The sequence below is a fragment of the Rhinatrema bivittatum genome, chromosome 10 (assembly GCF_901001135.1).
Source record: "Rhinatrema bivittatum chromosome 10, aRhiBiv1.1, whole genome shotgun sequence".
Classification (NCBI taxonomy): Eukaryota; Metazoa; Chordata; class Amphibia; order Gymnophiona; family Rhinatrematidae; genus Rhinatrema; species Rhinatrema bivittatum.
This window is the reverse complement of record NC_042624.1, coordinates 123,749,346-123,773,667: the sequence shown is the minus strand read 5'-3', so window position 1 is coordinate 123,773,667 and position 24,322 is coordinate 123,749,346. Positions and strand designations below refer to the sequence as shown.

The 24,322-nt window shown below is 46.9% G+C and overlaps 1 protein-coding gene across 4 annotated transcripts in view; it reads left to right on the top strand.

Annotated features, from left to right (window-relative positions):
* Positions 1–20,791, top strand: part of PRDX1 (peroxiredoxin 1) — a 51,333-nt gene extending 30,542 nt beyond the window's left edge. For all 4 annotated transcript variants that reach the window (XM_029618490.1, XM_029618489.1, XM_029618488.1 and 1 more), the window contains exons 3-6: positions 2,717–2,870; positions 11,600–11,722; positions 12,003–12,133; positions 20,278–20,791. In XM_029618490.1, coding sequence (XP_029474350.1) covers positions 2,717–2,870; positions 11,600–11,722; positions 12,003–12,133; positions 20,278–20,363 — 494 coding nt within the window. In that variant the 3' untranslated portion in view covers positions 20,364–20,791. The remainder of the gene's footprint in view (positions 1–2,716; positions 2,871–11,599; positions 11,723–12,002; positions 12,134–20,277) is intronic.
* The last annotated feature ends 3,531 nt before the right edge of the window (positions 20,792–24,322 follow it).

Sequence of the window (24,322 nt, the reverse complement as noted above, 5' to 3'; positions counted from 1 at the left end):
CATTCATCCAGGCGGAGGAGCCGGCTGCTTTCAGCTGCCGCTGCCGGCTGCTTTCGGCGCTCAAGGCAGTAGCGGCGAAAGCAGCCGGCTCCTCCGCCTGGATGAATGAATGCGACCCCTGCGATTCGATGCTCAAGGCAGTCACATGCCGTGACGTCACGGCATGTGACTGCCTTGAGCGACCCGGCCTAGATTGCCTTGAGCGACCCGGCCTAGATTTAACACGCGACCACCCGCCTCGAACTAACGCGCGTCCACCCGCCACCGCCGCCTGGAACAAGCTGCTTTCGGCGCGCATTCATTCACTGCCGGTGGGGGCTGCCCCCACCGGCAGTGAATGAATGCGCGCCTGTGCGACCCGGCCTAGATTTAACACGCGACCACCCGCCGGCCGTCTCGAACTAACGCGCGTCCACCCGCCCCCGCCGCCGCCGCCTGGAACAAGCGCCCACCCGCCCGCGGCCTAGATTTAACACGCGACCACCCGGCTCCCGCCGCCCGCCTGGACCCACGCGGCCCTCCGACAGGTATTTAAAATTTTATTTTTTTTTTGAATTGCGGGTTATATGAGGAGGCGGGGTATATTAAAACTTTTTTTCATAAATCTTGAAAACCTGCGGGTTATGTGTGTGGGCGGGTTATATACGTGGGCGGGTTATTGTCGTGGAAATACGGTACTTAAAGGGCTCCAGGGCAATCCAGTAAACTACAGACCAGTTATAGCCTGACTTCAGTGCCAGGAAAAATAGTGGAAAGTGTTCTAAACATCAAAATCACAGAACATATAAAAAGCCATGGTTTAATGGAACAAAGTCAGCATGGCTTTACCCAAGGCAAGTCTTGCCTCACAAATCTGCTTCACTTTTTTTGAATGAGTTAACAAACGTGGATAAAGGTTAACAGATGTAGTGTACTTGGATTTTCAGAAGGCATTTGACAAAGTTCCTCATGAGGCTTCTAGGAAAGGTGAAGTCATGGGATAGGTGGCTATGTTCTCTCGTGGATTACAAACTTATTTAAAAGACCAAAAACAGTAAGATTAAATGGACAATTTTCTCATTGGAGGGGAATGGGCAGTGGAGTGCCTCAGGGTTCTGCACTGAGACCCATGACAGGTTCTTGTGGCCTGATTTTTCCTCTGTTGGAAACAGGATGCTGGGCTTGATGGACCCTTGGTCTGACCCAGCATGGCAATTTCTTATGTTTATAAATGACCTGGAAAGGAATACAAGGAGTGAGGTAAACTTGCAGATACAAAACTATTCAGAGTAGTTAAATCACAAGCAGATTGTGATTGCAGGAAGACCTAGTGAGACTGGAAAATTGGGCATCCAAATGGCAAATGAAATTTAATGTGGATAAGTGAAAGGTGATGCATATAGGGACAAATAATCCTTGCTGTAGTTATACAATGTTAGGGTCAATATTAAGAGCTACCACCCAAGAAAGATCTAGGTGTCAGAATGGATAACATTAAAATCATTGGTTCAGTGTGCTGCAGCAGTCAAAAGCAAACAATGCTGGGGATTATTAGAAAGGGAATGGTAAATAAAACATAAAATGTCATAATGCCTTTGTATTGCTCCATGGTGAGACTGCACCTTCAGAACTATGTACAATTCTAGTCTCCACATCTCAAAAGATAGTTGCAATTGGAGAAGGTACAGAGATGGGTGACCAAAATGATAAAAGGGGATGGAACAGCTCCCCTATGAGGAAAGACTAAAGAGGTTAGGGCTGTTCAGCTTGTAGAAGACAGCAGAGGGGGGGATATGATAGATCTTTAAAATCATGAGGTCTAGAATTGGTAAATGTGAATCAGTTATTTACTCTTTCAGATAATAGGACTAGGGGGCATTCCATGAAGTTAGCATGTGGCACACTTAAAACTAATCGGAGTCCTTTTTCACTCAATGCACAATTAAACTCTGGAATTTGTTGCCAGAGGATGTGGTTAGTGCAGTTAATGTAGCTGGGTTTAAAAAAGGCTTGGATAAGTTCTTAAGTCCATTAACTGCTATTAATCAAGTTGACGTAGAAAATAGCCACTGCTATTACTAGAATTAGTAGCATGGGATATGCTTAGTTGTGGGTACTTGCCAGGATCTTATGGCCTGGATTGGCCACTTTTGGAGACAGGATGCTGGGCTTGATGGACTCTTGGTCTGACCCAGTATAGCATGTTCTTAGACTTTCATAGATATGTTGCCTCATATCAGGTTTCTGTAATAATTTAATCTGAAGGTAGGTGCTCTGGAGCTCTCACTTTTCCTTTAGAAAAGAATATAAAAACCTTCAAGTCTTGTGCATGATGGAAGTCATTTTGCTGTGCTATAGAAAACTGCATTTAAATGCTATTTGCTGTCTAGAATTTTGAATGTTGAAAGTGATCTGGTAGCATACTGAGTTTCATAAAGTTCATTTTCCATGTTCATGTTAATTCCAACATTAAAATGATTGTGCCAATAAATTAAAGCCCTGACTTCATGGATATCTGCTTAATCCTGTTAAAAAGAAAATATCTTTTCTGCATGCTTTGAAGAAGGGCTTAGGTTAAACTAGAAGGCAAATAAGTTTTTGTATCTTGGTTATGAGGTTAGGTTTTACTGCTAACAGCCACTTTACTCTTGGTGTCTTTTTTTCTGTAATTAGCCCTATAGACAACTTAAACAGCTTTTGGTCTAGAAGTCACTCACACAATTTGCCTTCTCTTCAGGAAAATATGTGGTGTTGCTGTTCTATCCTCGGGACTTCACCTTTGTTTGTCCAACTGAGATTACTTCCTTCAGTGACCGTAGTGGAGAGTTTAAAAAAATAAACTGTGAAATAATTGCAGCATCTGTGGATTCTCATTTCTGTCATCTTGCATGGTAAGCTCCTTCAGTTTCAACTGCAATTTTTCATTTGAAAATCAAATTCTATAGCCATTCTTTAAGCAGAATCCTTGGGTCAGATATTCAAAACTAGCTTTTAATACTTGGGGTAATATCTCAGCTATAAAAAGTTCGAGATGCAAACCTGCAGTCCAGGATTTATTTTAAAAAGATTTTTAGGACTGGCTGACAACGTCTTACTACACTCCTCTATTTGTAGAGCAAGCTAGGGTGCATCCTCTGAGTCTTGCTTATATTTTGCATAAACCGTTGGCCCAGCTCCCTATCCACTTACGGACTAGCGTGTTAATTCGACCGGTGTACGTGGCATGGCGATGGGCCTGTCAGCGTTTTAAGTTTCCCCGGGCGGTAACACATTTTTTGCCCTTACGAGGCAACTTAGATTTCCCACCGGGTATCCAGGACAGGGTCTTTGGCTCTTGGTATGAGAGGCATTAAATCTGTATGGCAATTAGTGGATGATTCCAACCAGCTGTTTTCTTTTTCTCAGCTGCGAGACCAATATAGTCTAATGTTCATTTTTATGCATATTTGCAGGTTCGACACTATATTCATGCCTTGCGGTTGCCCGATCCACACCATCCTGCTTGGGAGTTTTTATCAGATTTTCTAGATATGGCTGACCCCACGCGACATAGGCTCTCCTTTTGGTATCACCTGCTAGAAGCCCATAGGGACCCTCCTTTGTGGGTGAGAATGGTAGCTGGCTGGAACAGGGAACTGGGCACCTCTCACTACACCTTATCGTCAGTGTTTCTCACGAGCTGCTTTTTTTTTTCTGTCCCCCTCCCTTTACAGGAACTGCAATCTAAGTTTTTACATAGATTTTATGTGGCCCCTGTGCAAGCGAGTAAGATGGGGACGGGCAGTACAGGCTGTTTAAAGTGTGGAGCTCCCCGAGGTACTCTGGGTCACCTGTTTTGGACCTGCCCTCAGATTAGTTCCTTTTGGCAGCAGGTGCATCTCTATCTCCAACAGACATGTGCCCTTCGCTTTGCGTTTCATTTTAATGTTTTTCTATGGGATGATAGTCGGGGCATAACTTTTACTAAGTCAACTACGAGGTGGTGGTTTCGACTGATCTTGTTAGCGAAGAAATGTATCTTACAAAAATGGATAGTAGCTGATCCCCCAACTTTAACACAACTTCGTAATGCAATTCATCAGGCTTGTCTGTTGGATAAGTATATTGCTAAGGTTGAGTGGTTTCGACCCTGTGCCCATTTTGTGCATCGCTGGGAAACGTATCTAAACTTTGTCTCTCCTGCTGTGCGCAGTTTACTCCTTAATGATTTACCATTGGGGTAGACTGAGGGGGGAAAACCTGCCTGCATCTCTCTTCTGGTTCCAGACCTTACTTGTTAGATTTCTTTTTGTTTCTTCTGACCAATGTCCCGAGGGGGTGGGAGGAGTTGGGGACCTGTTTAACTGTATGTAGAGTTTTGGAGTTTTCTCCATCACTGGTTTCTGGCCTAAAAGTGTGGCTGGACATCAGCATTTGTTGAATCAGTTTTCTCTGAACTGTACATACACTTGTGGGTATAAGAAAATGTGACTATTGGAGTTGTATGGTTGCACTTGTTTGTTGCTTTTGTCACTACAATAAAAATCAATATAAAAAAAGATTTTTAAAATAAAAGTATATAAGAATATAAATAAATTTCATCAGAACCTAAAGTTCCTCAGGTGGGCCTGGCCAGGGCAGTGGGTACTGCAGCCAGAGAAGACCAGTCAGTGTCTAGGGTGCAAGGGTCAGCAGCCTGGACTCCAGGCAAGTGAGACATCACACAATCACTTGCTGAAGGGAGGGGGCTACCTAAACTCCAGGGCATGTACTGGTTCTTTCTCACATCCCACAGTGAGTGACACTTTTGGGGCAGGCAGATGTGGGCCCCAGTGCTTTGGTCCAACAGTAGGTGGCCAAGTGCAGCTCCTTTTCAGCAGGTGCCATTTTTCATCAGAGCTCTACTGCAGTTTGCCACATGGTGCCAAAATCCAAGATGGCCACCGCTGCACAGCAGGGGGCAGGTTGGATTCGTGCTCTTTGTGTCAACTGTGGGTTGGGAGAGGAGGGGGCCTCAGTCTAGGCTTCCATTCAGCTGGACCTCTGCCTCAAAGTTGGATTCTGACCTTGTGGTGCCAGGGGAGGATTCCCCTCCCCCTTCTATGGAGCTGGTTTGCCTACCTCCTGGATGACACTGTAGAACCAGAGCCCCTGTAGGTGATGGGGGAGCAGCCTGTGGACTTCTCTCCTGAATTTGTGCTGCTTCATCAGGCAGTTTTGGCCAATCAAAGATCTGGAATTTAAAAACAGCAGAGTGGTTGGCAGACCCGCCCAGCAGGGGATCTAAACATTCTTCTCAGGATTCCCTGTGGCCCCTGGGTCTGTCAGGCACAGGATGACCTGGCCTCTGGCAGACACCTTGGGAGCACTGCAAGGTGGCCCCCCAGACATGCAGGGGATGGTCCCAGGATCTGATTCAAACACAGATGACCTGGCCTTGGATGGGTTCCCAATCCCAGAGGATGTCCCTAGTTTAACTATTCAAGCTGGAGGAGCTGTGCCCATTTATTCCCCAAGTTTTAGAGGGGGGGGGGGGGGGTTTAAGGTCTCCCAGGAAGTCATAGTGAGGGGAGTCAATCCAGTGCTCAATGGTCTGAGAGGACTGACAACTGCCTTTCCTCTGCCCAAGAAGATCAGGAAATTGGTGATAAGGGAGTGGGTCTCTCCTGATTCTGGCTTGAAGATGGACCAGCAATGGCACAAATTTTACCCCCTCTCTGGAGATCTTGGACCTTCTGATAGTGCTGCAGGTGGATGCAGCTGTTTCAGCAGTCACCAAGACAATCCTGGTGGCTGGGGCAGCTGCTTTGAAAGATTATGCAGGACCACAAACTGGAAATTCAGCTGAAGCATTTATTTAAGGTCTCTGCACTCACCTTGCACACGGCAGAGTGTGCCAGCATGATGCAGCCTGTCTGGGTCCAGAAGATGACGTTTTGCCCTTGGAAGTGGCCCACCTTGAGGTGGGAGTGGCTTATGTGGCTGATGCTCGCTCTGATTTGGTTCTAATCTCTGCTCATAGTATGGTTTCCTCTGTGGCAGCTCACAGGCTTTTATGGTTACAGAACTGGTCAGCAGACTTGTCCTATAAGGCGCAGCTCTTTAATCTCCCCTTCAAGAGAACTCCTGTTTGGGGAGAATTTGGACCAGTTAGTGAAGCTTTTGGGTGAGACTAAGGGCAATAAGGCCAGAAGATAGGAAGCAAAGTGGTTTTTTCTTCACAAGCTTGTTTTTAGGGATTCTTGGCATTCTCATTCTGCTAAACCTGTTCCTCCCCCTGGGTCTAGGCAATGCTCTGGTCATCTGCAGTCCTTTTGTTGAGTTAGTCTGACTCCCAGAGTTGGTCAGGAGGCAGTAAGCCTCCCCAATGAGGCCAGGGGCCCCCACTCCCACACAAGCTGTAGGAGGCAGATATATTGCTTCCGAGGAGTGGGAGAAGGTTACAGCAGACAGGTGGGTCTTGGAGGTAATCTGCATGGTTACACTCTAGATTTGTTTCCAGTTCAGGACACCTTTGTAGAGTCTTGTGATTTCTTGCAGCAGGTGAGAGGCTGTGTGGGCAACTCTCCAGAAGTTAATGCCATTTGTCCAGTCCCTCCTGCAGAGCAGGGACAGTTATTGGTATACTTCGTTGTTCCCAAGAAGGAAGGGTCTCTTCATCCTATTCTCAACTTGCAGAAGGTGAACCAGTGCTGGAGTTCCCAAATTCTGCATGGAAACAGTCAACAGTGCTTGTGGTGGCTCGCAAAGGAGCTCATCTCCTTAGATCTAATGGAAGCTTATCTGCACATTCTGATCTGGCAGGACCATCAAATTCCTGAGGTTCAAGGTGCTGGGTTTACATTTTCAGTTTTGGCTCTTCCTTTTAGGTTGGCCACAGCTCCTCACATTTGGACACTTGGCTCATCCAGGCTAAGTCTTGGGAGGACTGCGAGAGATCGTTCCAGAGTAACGACTATCAGCTTCCTTCAAACATCTCACTTTACAATTAGTCAACAGTTTTTATTTTAGCCTGGCTGGTTTTCATCTTTTGCACTTAATCAGACCCCATCTACTAGGCTACAGTACCAATCACAACTATCTCAAATTTTTATCTTAATTTTTATACCCATTGTCAGTGGTTCATTCCAGGGGCCCCCAAATCATAGCTTTCTGGAAACTAGTTAATGAAGACTTTGGCCACTAGGTGTCACATACATACTTCAGGAACTATAAATGTTACTCCAGCTGTCCCATAGTTATAGAAGCCTAGTCCAAGAATGGAGCCCAGGTATTCTGCATAGTATTTGCCTCTTGAGCTACTGGGCTGCTCAACTTTGCCAAGGTCCCTGTGTACTATAGCTTAAAACAATTTTCTGGCTAGAGATTTACACTGTATATAGGCAGACATGCCTATAATATAATGCATCAAATTGACTTAAAACATGCAAGCTGACAAAGTGATTGACCAGCCCCAAAGCAAAATAGAAATACTAAAGGGTGGTTTTAATTTGCCCATTTTAAGGTGAACAATGTTTCAATCTTGACAGGAGCTGAAGTTCTGGGTCTAGAACTTGAGGGGATATGTGGACCCTTAATGCCAAGGTATGGTTGGTACTGCCTAGCAAACAAGCCCACTAGGCCCACATCTGCTGGCAGAGAAACTCAGAAACAGGGCCAACTGAAGCTTTGCCTATAAACTGCCTCTCCTGCAGATTAAGCCCTTGGGTTCTGGTGGCTGGCAGATCTTAGGTGGATCCTAGGGCAGTCCTGTGGAGAATCAGATGAGGTACAAGTCTGGGCAGGCAGACAACAGAACCAGAAGTCAATCCAGAGGTTGTGGCAGCAGATGGCAAAAGTCTATCAGGTCCAAGGTCTGAGTCCAGGAAGTCAAGCCAAGGGAGCTAGGAACAGGCAGGACACTGGGACAGCCAAGCTCCAGTCTCCTGTTAAGAGCTGCCTTTGTAGGCCACTAGAAGTCAGTCAGGCGCTGTGTGCCCTTTAAGAGTGGATGCATCAGCTATGGGCACATCTAAGGGTTTGGAAATGCAAGCAGCTGGCAGTGTTCTCAGCCATGCAATATAGCCCAGGTGTGGCAGCAGCAGGAGTCCAGTGAAGGTAGGTGTGGTGGGTCACCAGGACCATCCACCAGGTTATGACTGTAGATCACTATCTCAGGAAAGTTTGAACAGCAAATACCAGGCCAAAATGTATGAACCAGTAGATCAACTTCATTAATCACTAAAGCTTTAAAATGTAGCTTGTGGTTAGCTCATACTTTACAAAGTAGTAACCATGATTTCTGATGTGGGTTTTTGGTGTTTTTTTTTTAGTGAAATTGCCATAATCTACTCTTGCCACAACTTCCCTGTACAAACCCAAATCAGTGAAGGCTCCTGGGATTTGCTTTGGGAGCTAACTCCCACTCCCAGACTGAGCTGTTGCCTGCTGAGGAAGTCCACCTGTACATTTTCCATGGCTGCAACATGAGATGTGGCGATTCTTTGAGATGGCACTCCTCCCAAGCGAACAATAGCCTTGCCTCCAATGCCACCGTAGGACTCTGTCCTGCCTTGCTTGCTGATATAAGCTATCATTGTGTTGTCTGAAACACTCAAACCATTGTGTCCTTGACCAGAGGAAGAAATGCTCAGAGGGCCAGCCAGACAGCCCTTGTCTAGAGGCAGTTGATGGACCATGATTTCTCTGGCAGATTTGAGGCAGACTGCACCCCATCTGACTAGACTGATATCCATGGAGATAACCACCCAATTCGGAAGGTCGAAGTCAACTCCAGGTTGCTGCATGAAAGCCACCATGATAGACTCTGGACTCTAGAAGGAGAGGTAACAAAATATATGGAACTGTTCAGACACCAGACTCCACTGCAATAACAAACACCCATGGGACCAAATCCAAGGTGGAGGCCATGGATCCCAGAACCTGTAAGTGATGTCAAACTGTTGGAATCTTCCTCTGAAGCAGGGCTTGGACCTGATCCTGCAACTTCCATTACTGTCCACTGCCAGAGAAACCTTGCCTCAGTGTAAGTGCTCCCAAGTAGACCAACAATATGGGCTCCAAAGGACTCTTCTGGACATTTATGACTTAGCCGAGCAACTGCAAGCTGAGCATCATCCTCTGAACCAGTCTTGTGCAGTCCTCCTGAGACTTTGCTCAGATTAGCCAGTTGTCTAGATGCAGGTGAACAAGGACTCCCTCCTTGCACAGGAACACTGCCACGACCACCATGACCTTGGTGAAAGCATGTGGAGCTGTCGCCAGGCAGAAAGGAAGAACTTTAAACTGGAAAAGTTGGCTCATCTTGAAGCAGAGGAACCACTGAGCCCAGCAAATCAGGATGTGGAGATAAGCCTTGGTGAGGTCTAATGATAAAATAACTCTACTCTGCATACCATGGCCACCACAGTTCTCAACATCTCCATGTGAAAACGGGGCACTCGCAAACACCTGTTCACCTTCTGCAGATCCAGAATGGGACGAAAGGTGCCTTTTTTGGGGGGGGACCACAGACTGAATACCATCCCTTGCCCTGTTCTGCCAGAGGAACTGGAACAATGGTCAGGCTGAGCAGCTGTTGTAGTGTCCCTTGTACTGCCTTGCAGCTGACCCACAAAATGACTCCCAAGGCCTCCTGCACCAGGCACAAACTCAACAATCTGCTTCCAGCAGCTTCTACGACAGAATGGATGCCCCTGGCTTCATTGGATAGGTTTTTCACGACCAGCACCCTGGTTCTTCCCACTTTTAAACCCATATCCAGCAAGTTCCACTCACGGGTCACTAGCTTGCAGACCTTAGGTAATGAAGTTGTCAGACCCTGAATCCCATTCAGGACTGGTTGACACTTTCACTGTCTGACTCCCCCCTGTGAAACTCTCATTCCCCAGAGCTTGGAGGACCTGGGTGATCAGAGGTTGAAGCTCCTCTTACTTAAACAAGCACACTACACTGAGATCACCTTCCAAGGGTGGGAGGTCGTCCTGTATCAATCACCCATATCCTGGTTGAGTCCCGGATCCTGATCCGCCCTAGGGTCTGAGGGATCCCTGAATGGGGCCGGCAACCTTATCCACACCTTGAGCCCCTGCAGGGTGATGGCAGTCTGGAGACCCCGTGAGTATCCATTCTGGAGGTTCCACCAAAGGGTCTGGCAGTGCTGCTCTCTTAGGATCTCCTGTGTCCTAGCCAGGAACATCTAATGCAGCAGAGCACAAACTTGGGGCAAAACTCCCCTGAATCAACACCACCTCCCCTGCAGGAGTGTCCTGTGACGCAGGGCCAGCCCCAGATGTGGGAATTTGGTCCACCAGAAAATGGGAGGCACCACGAGCTACTCTTCCCCCCCACCAAGGAGGACCAAGCCATTGCCTGCTTGCTACCCCCAAGGAAGCTCCCTCCTGCCCTGAACAGGCAGAATACAGGGAACTAGCATTTATGGCCTGCTCTGATGCCCCACACATGGCAGGTTCCCAACTTAGGCTGGGGTGCCATTGAGGAAAAACGAGCAGCAACACGATCAGCCAGTCCAAAAACCTTCTTGACTGCAGGAGCTAAAAATAGAAATTCACTGCAGGTGTAAAATTGCTGTGAGGAGAGCTGCCAGCATGAAAATAGAGGCCTCATGTGTGCACAAAAGGCCTATCCACCACCAACCTAGCAAGCCCAGGCTGTTAGGACCCACAGGGTTAAGCTCACCACTCCAGCTGGCCTGCCGATGGCATGGCCAGTCCCCCATATGAACTACCTTGAAAGGCTTCTGATTTTTTTTTTTTTTTGAAGAAAACATTACCCTGACAGAGTTGGAGTGAGGAGCTGCCTCAGTGCTTGAGGAAACCAGGAGCTCCTGGATGTCAAGACACAGGCAGGGGCATCCAACCTCCAGATGCCTGGCTTCAACTGAGGGATGGCTCACAAAGGTGTCTAACACCTCAGGAAGCTACATTACTAACTAAAATAGCCTATCCTAGGAAAAAACTTCCCTAAACTTTTTAACTCTGACTGCAGGTTTGCATCTCTACCATCTGCTAGTCATAAATATTGAGACTGCAGGTTGCGCTCTACTTATGTAGCAGTGCCCAAAGTTCTAATTGTTCGGACTCAATCTGCTGGTAGGAATGCTCAACCCACTAGTCTGGACTGATCTGGGTATGTGTAGGAATGTTAAGGTGTTTTATTTGGCTTGGGTACAGCGGAGTACTGAGACTGCAGGTGGCAGTGTCAGTAAAACTTTCTCAATCTGGAGGGGAGGCAAAACCCAGGAGTCTAGACTGATCTGTGGTACTACAGGAGCAAACATTAGCAGATAAGGATGGCATTTCCACAGGGATTAATATTGTCCCTTGCAGACATTGTGAAATTACTAAGGGAGGCATTTGAACTACATTTATATGGTCCAGAACCTATAGCATACAAACACCTTCCAGAAATGACAATTCTTTCAGAGTGAACTAAAACAATTTCTAATCAGTTCTAAACGAGAACATACTAAACTTTTTTTTTTTTGCTAATTTCACAGGATATTGGGTGTAGTCAGAATACTTTCAGCTGTTGTAGGTGTAATGCATTTTCAATTTTTTTATCAGAATTCCTTTAAGGAGAACTGCAATCTTTGTAACAAATGCTTTTCTGTTCTCTTCAGGATTAACACTGATCGGATTGAAGGTGGCTTGGGGACCATAAAGATTCCAATCTTAGCAGATGTGAAACATGCTATAGGTCACGCTTATGGGATTATGCATGATGTCGATGGCTGTACATTCAGGTAAAATGCCATATTCCATATAGTTTCCAAATATGGAGGCTTTGAGTGAACAGTCTCAAAGCCTCCTTTAAATGTTCTTTAGCCTTTCATTTCAAAATTGATTTCAGTGATATTGAGCAACTTGCAATCTGAGCCAAACATGGTTTATCTAAACAATAGTATGGGTTGTTTGAATAGACGTTGCATGCAGTCTAGATCTTTGATCATATGACTTTTTAGAGCTTTTCATTGAGATGTGTAGTGCAGGAAGTCACTATGGACTGAATTGATGTTTCCTTAGGGGCCTGTTCATTATTGATGAGAAGGGGATCCTGCGTCAGATCACAATCAATGACTTTCCCGTGGGACGCTCTGTGGATGAGACAATCCGCTTGGTCCAGGCTTTTCAATACACTGACAAATATGGAGAAGGTAAAAGCTGTTTGTATCCATTCTGAAGTCAGTATCTCTAGCTCCTTGTTTTTTAACCAAGGATAGAGTATTGAATTGCATTACCACTTTTTCTTTTGCTCTACTCTTGTCCTATTCATCTTCTCCCCTCATGGTTACTAGCTGCTTTATCCAGAAGTGTACATCAAAAGTGCCTTTACTGGGATGGGAGATGCTACATGTTTAATGCTTCTCTGGAATCAACTTGAGGATAATACATGTCACTATGAATGCTTCTAACTTAGCCTCTACAGACCACTCTTCTACTGAAGATTCTGCGGGCATCAGATACCAATGGGCTTAGATGTTTATGCCTGAGCTTCAGAATTTTGATATCTGCAAGTAGAGAATAGACCAGATGAAGTCTGCTGATAGCACCTGATGTCAGGAGGAAAACAAGATCTTTCACTAATTTAAGATTCCTTGTACATACCCAGATCAATCCAGACACAGGGTTATGTCTCCTGTCCAGCAGATGGAGTCAAAGCTTCAGAGGGTGCTCCCTTATAAACCAGTGCACCCTCTGGAAATCCTCAGTATCTTTCTGACTCCAGCAGATGCAAGTGTGGAACATCTGGTTCCCCATAACATTTTAAGTTAACATTTTCTTGTATTCTTACTTGGATGGATCAGGTTGGGTAATTGAAGAAAAAGCAATTTGGTAGTCTGCCCTATTCTTTGGGCTTTAGGCCCCACAGCTCCTAACATGCAGGCAGAACTGTTTTAGTCTCCCTCCTTTGCTCCCCTGTATGCTGGGCAAGTTTTTTTGTTTTTCTCTTTATTCTCAGCTCGAATACCTGGCTTTCTCACAGGACAAGCAGGATGGTTGTCCTCACAAATGGGTGACATCGAGGATGGAGCCCAACCACGGAAAACTTCTGTCGCAGTTTCAGGAACTTTGACTGGCCCCTACTGGGCATGCCCAGCACGGCACCAACCCTGCAGCCAGCAGGGGCCTCCCTTCAGTCTTTTTTCCGCACAGCAGTAAGCCACACGGTTAAGGAGCTCTTACCACATTCCTGACAGGAATTTCTTCAACTAATTTCTTGAAGAAAAATTTGCCCCTCGGGTCTCCCCTCTTCAAATTTTGCTCCGTGGTACTTCGGTAAGTTTGTCGTTCGGCCCTCAAGGCCTGTTGGCAGTCGACCATCCTGCGGCTAAATTTTTAGCCTATGGCCATGGTGTCGGGGTTCCGTCGGTGCCCGGACTGTACACGTACTATGTCATCACAGACCCACAGTCTGTGTGTGTTTAGGGAGTGAGCATGATGTCCTGACTTGCACCAAATGTGCCCTAATGACACCAAAAGGTCACAAAGCCAGAATGGAGAAAATGGGACTCCTTTTCCATGCTCACACTCCGCCATCGATTGCATTGTCATCAGAACCAGCACCATCGAAGTCTCACCATCGTCAACAGCCTCCCAGTGACCACCTGCCATCGATGTCTCCACGGCCATAGACTCCCGTCCCTTCCCCCAAAGATCGCGGGGATCGGAGAGAAACATCACCATAGTCACAAGTCTCTGACTGTCTGAATCGAAGTCATCGACCTCGGTACTGTCCGAGCCTCCTCCGAAGTGGCACCGTCCACTCCTGTCTCGCAGACACGAGGCAACCCTCACCCCTTCGGGGTTTGGGAGCCGTGACTCCACCGGTGATGGTGGTCCCTCCGGCTCAGCCTCCCTCTCCCGTGGAGCTGGGTATTGTTACCCCAGGTCTCCGGGTAGAACTGGACCGGCTGGTCCAGGAGGCCATAGACAAGGCGATGCAACAGTTCCAGATTCCTCGGGCACAGAGTGGAACCGGTCATCGACCCGATTCCAGCAGCACTGGCACCGCTGCTTGCCCGGATGGAAGCGCTTATGACTACCCTTCTCCAGTGATACCCAGGTCTCAGACAGGTATCTCATCGGTACCATGTCATCCCTCGCCACCGATACATTCCACGGGGGCGATACGCACATCAGCTCCATCAAATTTCGATGCCGGCACCGATGCCATCAAGGACATTCTCGATACCCCCGGCAATTCCTTCGAGTTTCTTGGAGCCTCAACCGGGGCCTTCAGGTATCCAACCCCCTCATGGTCCTACAGGTCAGCAACCTGATCCTTATGACACCTGGGGTGATACCTCCACAGACACAGATTTGCCTTCACCACCCTCTCCTGCAGGAAGTAGAAAGCATTCTCCTCCTGAGGACCTCTTTCATAAATTTCGTGAAGGAAATGTCTGAGTTGGTCCCTTTTCAGCTTCAATCGGAGCAAGATGACAGGCACCAGATGATGGAGTTGCTCCAATTCTTGGATGCCCCTAAAGTCATCACTTCTATTCCAATTCATCAGGTTTTTCTGGACCTTCTAAAAAAGAATTGGGAATCTCCTGGATCTGTTGCTCCAGTAAACAAAGCTGACTCTACTTATCTTGTACAGTCAGCACCTGGCTTTCAGAAACCTCAGCTGGACCACCACTCTGTGGTAGAATCAGCTCAAAAGAAAACTAAAAATAAAGCCACATTCTTCCATACCTCCTAAGGAAAATAAATTCCTAGATAGTATAGGTAGGAAAGTATACCAAGGAGCCATGTTAATTTCCAGAATAGCCTCTTATCAGCTATATATGACCCAATACAATAGGGTCATTCTTAAACAGATACAGGAGTACTCAGATACCTTACCAGAGCAGTTCCAACCACAACTTCAATCCCTACTAAAAGTTTGAAGCTGGGAAGCATGAGAAGAACAGCTTACAACATCTTTGATGCTTCCACCAGACTTTCTGCTACGGCCATCTCCACAAGACGCTGGGCTTGGCTTAAGTCATCTGACCTTCATCCAGAGGTTCAGGACAGGCTCTCTGACCTGCCCTGTCTAGGGGATAATTTGTTTGAGCAAATTCAGCAAATCGTTGCTGAATTGAAGGATCATCATGAGACACTTAAACAGCTCTCATCCATTCCTTCTGACTTACCTTCTAAACAGCCGTTCAAGAAGGACCCAAAAAAGTCCTTCTTCCGTCCACAGAAGTATTATCCCCCACAATCCAAGTCTAGGTCTGCGAGGCCTTACCATAAATCTCCGTCTCGAAAACAAAAGCCCGCAGCAGCTCCACAACCTGGCCCTGCATCGGGTTTTTGACTTTCAATTAGAGCAGTTGCCAAATCCCTCTTCCAACCATACCAGTAGGTCGGTTAAGCCACTTTCTAGAAAAATGGCATCATATCACCACAGATCAATGGGTGATAGCGATAATTGCACACGGTTACCACCTCAACTTCCTGACTCCCCACCCATGCAGGCATGGACTCACAGATCGCTCTGTTCTTCTCGAGCAGGAAGTTTCCCTTCTCCTACAGTCAAACGCTATAGAACCCATTCCTCCCTCACAAGGACTAGGGTTCTACTCCAGGTACTTTCTGATCCCAAAAATGTCAGGAGGACTTCGACCAATCCTGGACCTAAGGGCCCTCAAGTACCTTCACAGAAGTTCAAGATGGTAACCCTGGGCTCACTTCTCCCTCTGCTGCAAAGAGGGGACTGGCTCTGCTCTAGACCTAAGACACCTATACTCACATTGCAATAACTCAACCTCATCGCAAATACCTCTGTTTTTTAGAAGGCCGAAATCACTATCAATACAGAGTGCTCCCTTTTGGCCTGGCATCCGCACCACGGGTTTTCACCAAATGCCTCGTGGTAGTTGCAGCATTTCTCAGGAAGGAAGGTGTCCACATCTACCCCTATCTGGACAATTGGTTAATCAGGGCCCCAACCCAGCAAATCGCTCAGTCCTCCCTGACAACTCAAACTCTACTTTCTCTAGGGTTTCTTGTCAATTACACAAAATCCTACTTAATCCCATCTCAGACCTTATCCTTCATTGGGGCAGACTTGGACACCTTACAGGCAAAAGCCTTCCTTCCTCATCGAGTCCAAATCCTTGTGTCCCTAGCTTGCCAGTTGCAGTCTCAACACACAGCAACAGCTCGACAATTCCTCATTCTGCTGGGACACATGGCCTCCTCAGTTTGTGACTCCCATGGCCTGCCTGGCCATGAGTCATGCAATGGACTCTGAGATCACAATGGATCCAAGCTGTTCAGCCTCTGTCCTCCATTGTTCGCATCACCAATGCACTCCATCTGTCTCTTGTCTGGTGGAAAACTCAATCCAACCTCCTACAGGGCTTGCCTTCTCACCTACCAGATCCTCAAATAATTCTCACAACAGACGCTTCCAACGTCAGTTGGGGAACCCATGTAAATGATATAAACAATTTACAAACCCAAGGATTCTGGTCTCCAGAGGAAGCCAAACACCAGATCAACTTCCTGGAACTTCGAGCAATATGACATGCTCTCAGGACTTTTCAAGATTGCCTATCGAACCACGTAATCTTGATTTAGACGGACAAGCAGGGGGGCACAGGTTCCTTTTGTCAGGAAGCTGCGCAGATTTGGGCAGAAGCCCTCTCCCACTCCATGTACCTCAGAGCCACCTACTTGCTGGGAGTGAACAATGTTTTGGCAGACAAACTGAGCCGTGTCTTCCACCCACACGAGTGGTCCCTCAATCCCTTGGTAGCAACCACTCTTTTCCAGCAATGGGGTTATCCCCACATAGACCTCTTTGTGTCCCCTCAGAACCACAAAGTGGACAATTACTGCTCTCTCAATTGGAGCCAGCACTCTCGGCCCAGGGATGCATTCTCCCTCACGTGGACAACCGGTCTGCTTTATGCATTCCCTCCACTTCCTCTTCTGTCAAACTCTCATGAAGCTACGTCAGGACAGGGGAACCATGATCCTGATAGCACCGCACTGGCCACACCAAGTGTGGTTTCCCATACTCCAGGATCTCTCCATCCACAGGCACATTCCTCTGGGACAGGACCCGCATCTGGTCACTCAAAACGACAGATGCCACCTCCAAGCCTTGTCCCTGACGGCATGGATGTTGAAAGGCTAGTCCTTTAACCATTTAACCTTTTGGATTCAGTTTCTCGTGTCCTGATCGCTTCACGAAAGCCTTCCACAAGAAAATCTTATTCCTACAAATGGAAAAGGTATACATCATGGTGCACTTCTCAGTCCCTTGATCCCCTTTCCTATCCAATTTCCAAATTCTTGGACTATCTCTGGCACCTATCAGAATCCGGTCTAAAGACCTCTTCCATTAGAATGCATGTCAGTGCAGTAGCCGCCTTCCATAAAGGTATCGGGGGGTGTCCCTATTTCAGTACAACCCCTTGTAACACGTTTTCTTAAAGGATTGCTCCATTTGAAGCCACCTTTACGCCCTCTGGCCCCATCTTGGGACCTTAATCTGGTTCTTGGTCGCCTTATGAAACCACCCTTCGAACCTCTTCACTCCTGTGACCTAAAATATCTCACATGGAAAGTGTTATTCCTTTTGGCTGTTACTTCAGCTCGCAGGGTTAGTGAACTACAGGCCTTTAGTTACCTAGCCGCCTTACACTTAACTCCTGCAGGACCGGGCGGTACTCCGCACTCACCCTAAATTTTTACCCAAGGTAGTTTCTGAGTTTCATATTAATCAATCCATCATACTACCTATCTTCTTTCCCAGGCCCCACTCCAACTCCGGGGAACAGACTCTGCATACCCTTGACTGTAAACGGGCTCTAGCATTTTATCTAGACCATACAGTTGCCCGCAGGAAGAGCACTCAATTACTTGTCTTTCCATCCTAACAAGTTAGGGCAATCTGTGGGTAAGCAGGCTCTTTCCTCCTGGTTGGCGGACTGCATCTCCTTTTGCTATCGGCAAGCGGGCATTCCTTTCCAAGACCGTGTTAAAGCGCACTCCGTGAGGGCCATGGCGACGTCAGTGGCACACCTTCGATCTGTGCCGCTTCCTGACATTTGCAGGGCTGCCACCTGGAGTTCCCTCCATACATTTGCAGCCCACTTATTGCTTGGACAAAGCCAGAAGACAGGACTCTATCTTCGGCCAGTCTGTCTTGCGTAACCTTTTTCCAGCATAAGGTACCAACACCCTTCCACCTTCCTGGTAGGGTGCGGATGCCCTCTACCAAATTACACCCCAGTTGTTGTGCCTGTTGCACGCCATTGGGTACATTTGGTGCACGATAGGACATCCTCAGCTCAGTACTCACCCATTTGTGAGGACAACCATCCTGCTTGTCCTGTGAGAAAGCAAATGTTGCTTACCTGATGTAACAGGTGTTCTCACAGGACAGCAGGATGTTGGTCCTCAAACCCGCCCACCACCCCACGGTGTTGGGTTCGTTTTTTCTTATGTTATTTTTAGCACTGCCTGTAGCTTTGAAACAAGACTGAAGGGAGACCCCTGCTGGCTGCAGGGTTGGTGCCATGCTGGGCATGCCCAGTAGGGGCCAGTCAAAGTTCCTGAAACTTTGACAGAAGTTTTCCGTGGTGGGCTCCATCCTCGATGTCACCCATTTGTGAGGACTAACATCCTGCTGTCCTGTGAACACCTGTTACATCAGGTAAGCAACATTTGCTTTCCTCCATGGCCATGTTGGGCAGACTGATTCAAAAGGTTAAGTGCCAGAGAGTGCTCTTGGTTGCTCCAAATTTGGTCCAGGAAACCATGGTATGTGGATCTGTGGCTGCTCCTGATGGACTTGCCCCTTTTGACTTCCAGTGTTGTGGCAGGGTCCTGTTCTTCACAAAGATCACTTTATTTTGTCTTGTGGTATAGCCCGTGGGAGGGCTTGCTTGATGGAAGTGTGGATATTCTCCACCTTGCTAAGAGCTAGGCCAAGGAAGTGGAGAACTCTGTGCAGGTTTGACTAGTTTTGAGGCCTAATGTGAAGGTCAAGATCCCACTGACTCTGGAAGTTTTACAGGATAGCTTAAAGGCTTGGCCTTCAGTTCCTTAAAGGTACAAGTAGCCGTGCTTGCCTGTTTCAGGGTTAGGTGTATGGTGGATCCTTGTTGGCTCATCTCATGGAAAGAGTGAAACATCTGTCCTCCTTTGGTTGTCTGTATCCTTATGGAGTTTTAATTGGTGTTTGGATTTCTTAGCATGCCATGTGTGGCCACTAGAAACAGGATACTGTGGGCTTGATGGACTTGGTCTGACCCAGTATGGAATCTTTATGTTCTTATGGGCTGTGATCTTTATAAGCTACAAAACACCTTTTCAGTGTCTCTATTCATCTCTTCAGCAAAAGCTTACTGTATTTTTTGCTCCGTAAGTCACACCTAGGTTCAGAGGAAGAAAATTTTAAAAAGATGGTGCTAAACCAGCTCAGTTCCCAGGTTTGTCTTATGGAGCATCCATTTCCAGCATTAGGGTATGCATACAACTTTTTTTTTGTCCTAGTTTATAGTTTTCGGATCTGGGGAGGGCTATTTCGGTTCACTCCCCAGATCAGAAAACTTTTATCCTATTTCGTGGAGAGAAAAAAAACCACCCCAATTCTTCAAATTTAATTAGCTACAACCCCCCCAGACTTGCCAAAAGTCCCTGGTGGTCCAGCAGGGGTCCTGAGAGCAATCTGCTGCCAGTAATCAAAATGGCACTGGTGGCCCTTTGCCCTTACCATGTGACAGAGGCTACCAGTGCCATTGGTCTGCCCCAATCACATGGTAGGAGCAATGGATAGCTGGCTTTTTTTATATTTGCTCCATAAGACAGACTCTCCCTCTTCTGGAGGAAAAAAGTGCATCTTTATGGAGCAAAAAATATGGTAAATGCTTTTTTTATAGGGCAAAAAGCAGGATGATTATACACAAAGTGGGCCCTGACATCCCTGGACTTAAGATCCTTTAGTGTAGAAATAAAGTTGGGAGTTGATTGATTATAGGTGACATGGGTGCACTTTAATGGCTTCCCCTTTTTGTCATACCTATACCAGAACAAGTAAACTTGACCTAGAGAATTGCCCAAGTTAATATGGAATAGTAAACAACCCTGCTTGAATTTATTATAGAATTGTTTACCAAAGCTCATTTTATAGTACTCCACAACAGTGAGACTGCAGAAGTGCACATTATACTGGAGTGTGGAACATGTTGGAGCTCTGCCTCTTGCTGGCATATGTCTCCAAGGCATGAAAGGGACATATGTTAAGTTCAGACTTGCACTAAGTAACTTAAATTTCTTTATTTTTCAGTGTGCCCAGCTGGCTGGAAGCCTGGCAGTGATACCATCAAACCTGATGTTCTCAAAAGCAAAGACTATTTTGCCAAGCATAAATAGGCACATCACTATCTACTCTGTGCTAAAAGCTGCTGGATCTAGTGAAGAAACAAGCTTGCTTGCAGTGTTTGAAACAGTGAAGTAATTAGTAAAATAACAGTTAATGTTTTGAGGTTGTTGGTGGCCATGCATAATATAATGGCTCCAGGAACGATAGCAATATTTTCCCCATCCTTGTTAAGGCTAGTACTAGATCTCCAATCTGCTTGACAGTGTGAGCAGTGGAAGTTATTGATCTAACAATGTGCCTCCTTTATTTGAACCAGAGGGCAGCCTGACACAGCACTGTTTCCTGTGTCCTTCCCCATGATACATGGCAGTTCACTGAACCTGATCTGTACTGTAGCATTACTGTACTGTAATTTCTCAGAACTGAGGAAATGTCAATTACATATTTTTGCAATTTATTAAACTAGCAAAATAAGTGAGCATTGTGTTCTTTAACAAATTAAAGCTAGTACTGTGCTAGAGGTGGGTTCTGACTTTACAACTGTAAACTACATGCTAGCAAAATACCTCATCTTGGTCACACATGCAGAATAGAGGTAAACCTCACCAAATAGACTACAGACTAGAAACATGCAAACAACTTAACCACAACAATCCAGCCTGTATGCAGTACAACAATGGTAGCTGGCTTTCTGGCATGGACTTAACTGTAAAACAAAGTTTCATTCCCCTTCTGATCTCCAAGCCTCTATGTACCAAGCTTATGTCTATTCCTGCCTTTGAGGGAGATGGGTGAGTTGTGGCAGGTTGAACATCCTTTTTGGCTAGGCCTGGGTCCCAGCCTTTGCTTAGCTGATTTGTATTGGCATGTTTTTCTGTGGCCAAGGCTGCTGCAACAGTGGGGTGGTTGAGCAGCCATTTGGCTAGGCCAGTGGTTCTCAACCCTGTCCTGGGGACCCCCCCAGGATATCCACAATGAATATGCATGAGAGAATTTGCATGTTATGGAGGCAGTGTATGCAAATTTCTCTCATGCATATTCATTGGATATCCTGAAAACCCAACCAGCTGGGGGGGTCCCCAGGACAGGGTTGAGAACCACTGGGCTAGGCTATGCTCGCAGGTTTTTGCGCAGTCGCGGATGTAGGCCTAAGTTCAGGATTGCAGTCTATGGATCCGTGCTCAGCTGGTGCCACAGCTGAGTGTCAGTGTCTGCACCTGCTATGGGTCACTGATAGGGACCCAGCTGACATGGATGTTGAAAGCATTTCTTAATCCTTGGAGGATGGGAAATTCCTCAGGTTGGTACTGCATAGCACAATGGTGTTTGCATAGAGATGGGTTGCTGGTGCAGATCACCCAGGCACTGAAGATGCTGGGGTAGCGGGTCCTGAAGACAAACAATCCTAGTTAAATTCCTTACATGAAGCATTATGGATGACATTCAAGAATTGATTGATCTTGAATGGGGTGCCTCAAATGCTATTTTTACAGGGGCACTAGCTGTGGTAGTGCTGTTCTCACAGGACAAGCAGGATGGTAGTCCTCACATATAGGTGACATCATAGGATGGCGCCCTGTATGGAAAACTGCCAAAGTTTCTACAAAGCTTTGGCACACTGATCATGCTCAGCCTGCAATTATGCCTGTGAACCACAGGTGTCTCCCTCAGTCTTCTTTTTTCCACTCTGCAGTAAGCATAGTGGTTAGGAGCTCTGAACTTCTGACACTTTCTTCAATGAAATACTTACTTTTACTTCACAAACACTTTTCCCTGCATGGGTCTCCCTTAGTGTACATTTATTTGACACTTGGTGAGTACTATACCCTGTTTTTTTTTTTCGGTTGGTTCCTGTCACCTTCCTGGCCTGCCAACCAACTGCGGCCTTCCCTCTCACTGTTTTTAATTAGCCACACATAGCCTGCGAGTGTCCCTCAGTGACACTCTGCCTGGTTGTTCGTGCTAGTGGGACAGGGACTTCCACAGTTTCTGTTGCTGCCAGGGCCCCTGTCAATTCAGATCCTTCGATTTCCTCAGTACCCTCATGCAGTCGATGCCCCCATTGGTACCCCTTCAGACTGTCCTGGACTCTTAGATGCCATCAGTACCCCTCCCCCACAGTACAATGATGCCATTGGTCCCTGCATCGTTTCTATCAGTGCCATCCATGTTTTTCATCCATGGCACTGATTTTTCATTGGATTTCATCAGTGCCATCATTGCCCAGATGGATGCCATTGACATACACCTTGACTCAACAGTGTCATCCATGCCTGGGTTAATGCCACCATTGCCTGGAGCACTTCCATAAATACCATCTTTTATTTTATTGATGCCAACAGATTCCATTGGTACCCATGTAGGTGGCATCAATGCCATTGGTGCCAGTCGATCCAATCAATGCTGTCTATGCCATGCCACTGATACTGTCGGCACCCGCCTCCATACAGCGATGTCCTCTACGCCCACATTGTTTACATAGGTGTCTTCGACGTTCCTATCTGCATTCATAGACTGATGCCACATTCTCATAGATACTGATGCCGTCAGTGCTTCCATCACTGTCATTGCTCTGGCTGAGTCATCGTTTTTCATATAGTTTTGACTATACCCTCAAGGCCGCTTCGGCCGCCATAGCACTGCCACTTAATGCCCTCACCTGAACAGTGCTCCATGCTTTGGGTTTTTATTAAAGCCCTGACTTAGCTTATGACACTCAGCATGCCTGCACTGCTCCTGGCACTATGTAGTCTGTCATCAGTTGCCATCCAAGACAGCGAGGGCATACATCTCTGTGCTTGAGAGACTGAGCTGAGCACCATGGCATGCATCACCCACACGGTGACCATCTGCCACAGATGCCATCCAGAACACTGGTGCTATCATTCTCGATGTTGGTCAATGCTTAGGTCGAGCAACATTACCACTGCCATCGACACTGTTCCACACAGTATTGGTAGTCCTTGGTGCTCAAACACAGGACCAAGTTCCAAAGAATTCTGCACTGGCAGCACGAGACATCAAGCTGCTGCGACGAGGGTTCACAAGCTGTTAATCGGCTCCCCTGTACCGAGGCATGCCTCACTGACCTCGGTGGGGGATTGTGGCCCTCCCCAAATGCTAGTGTGCTAGCGCCAGCCACACTCAGCTTGTCTCCTCTATACCTGTGCCACCATACCAGGCATTAGAGTTGAGAAGGGCGTCTGCTGGCTCAGTGAATTTCAGGAGTCATTGAGGGAGTAATCTTCACCGGCTCGTCCTTCGCCGATCCACGTCGGATGATAAGTACCCGCTTTTGCGGCATTCCTATTGATGTGTTCTCTAATTTGGGCCACATGGTTCAAAAGGTTCTAGGTCATGTACCTTCCAAGAACCGTATTAGTGTCACATCGCTATGCCAGCCACAGTACCAAGAGAACCTCTCTATCATTTCTTTGGGATTGCATCAGGGCATCCTCCCTTCTTCAGCAATGAGGCTCTGTACTGATTAATGCTCTGGCTTCTGGTTCCTGCTTCAGAACCAAAGTTCCAGGTGCATTCGCTGATCTGCTAAACACGAGATCCAGCACATACTGCCTTAAGTGCAAATCCACATCAAAGCCTGACGACAGGTCCCAGTGTCTCCTTGTACAGCACACAGAAATGCAGGTAAGACTTTACTGCTCACACTCCCAAGGGAGGTTAGTGATATCTAGATTACATCAGCCCCTCCAGTTGGACACCTCCTGGTATCCCAACTGGCCAGATATCAGAGCAGCCACCCCACCTTGTACTAAAGCTCCCGGTACACTCCCCCAGATGATACAAAGCGGGGAGTTGAGGAGTTTTAATTACACTATTCTTTCAACAAAGTAGTTACTCTCTGCCCATCCTGGACCTCAGAAATACCAACTTTCTTCAGAAGGCACAGGTAAATGGTATCTCTCGTTACCATGCTTCCATATCACAGTAAGTACATTACCTCTAATCTTTCTATGTGCTTCATAGTGCGTCAACAATATTACAATCC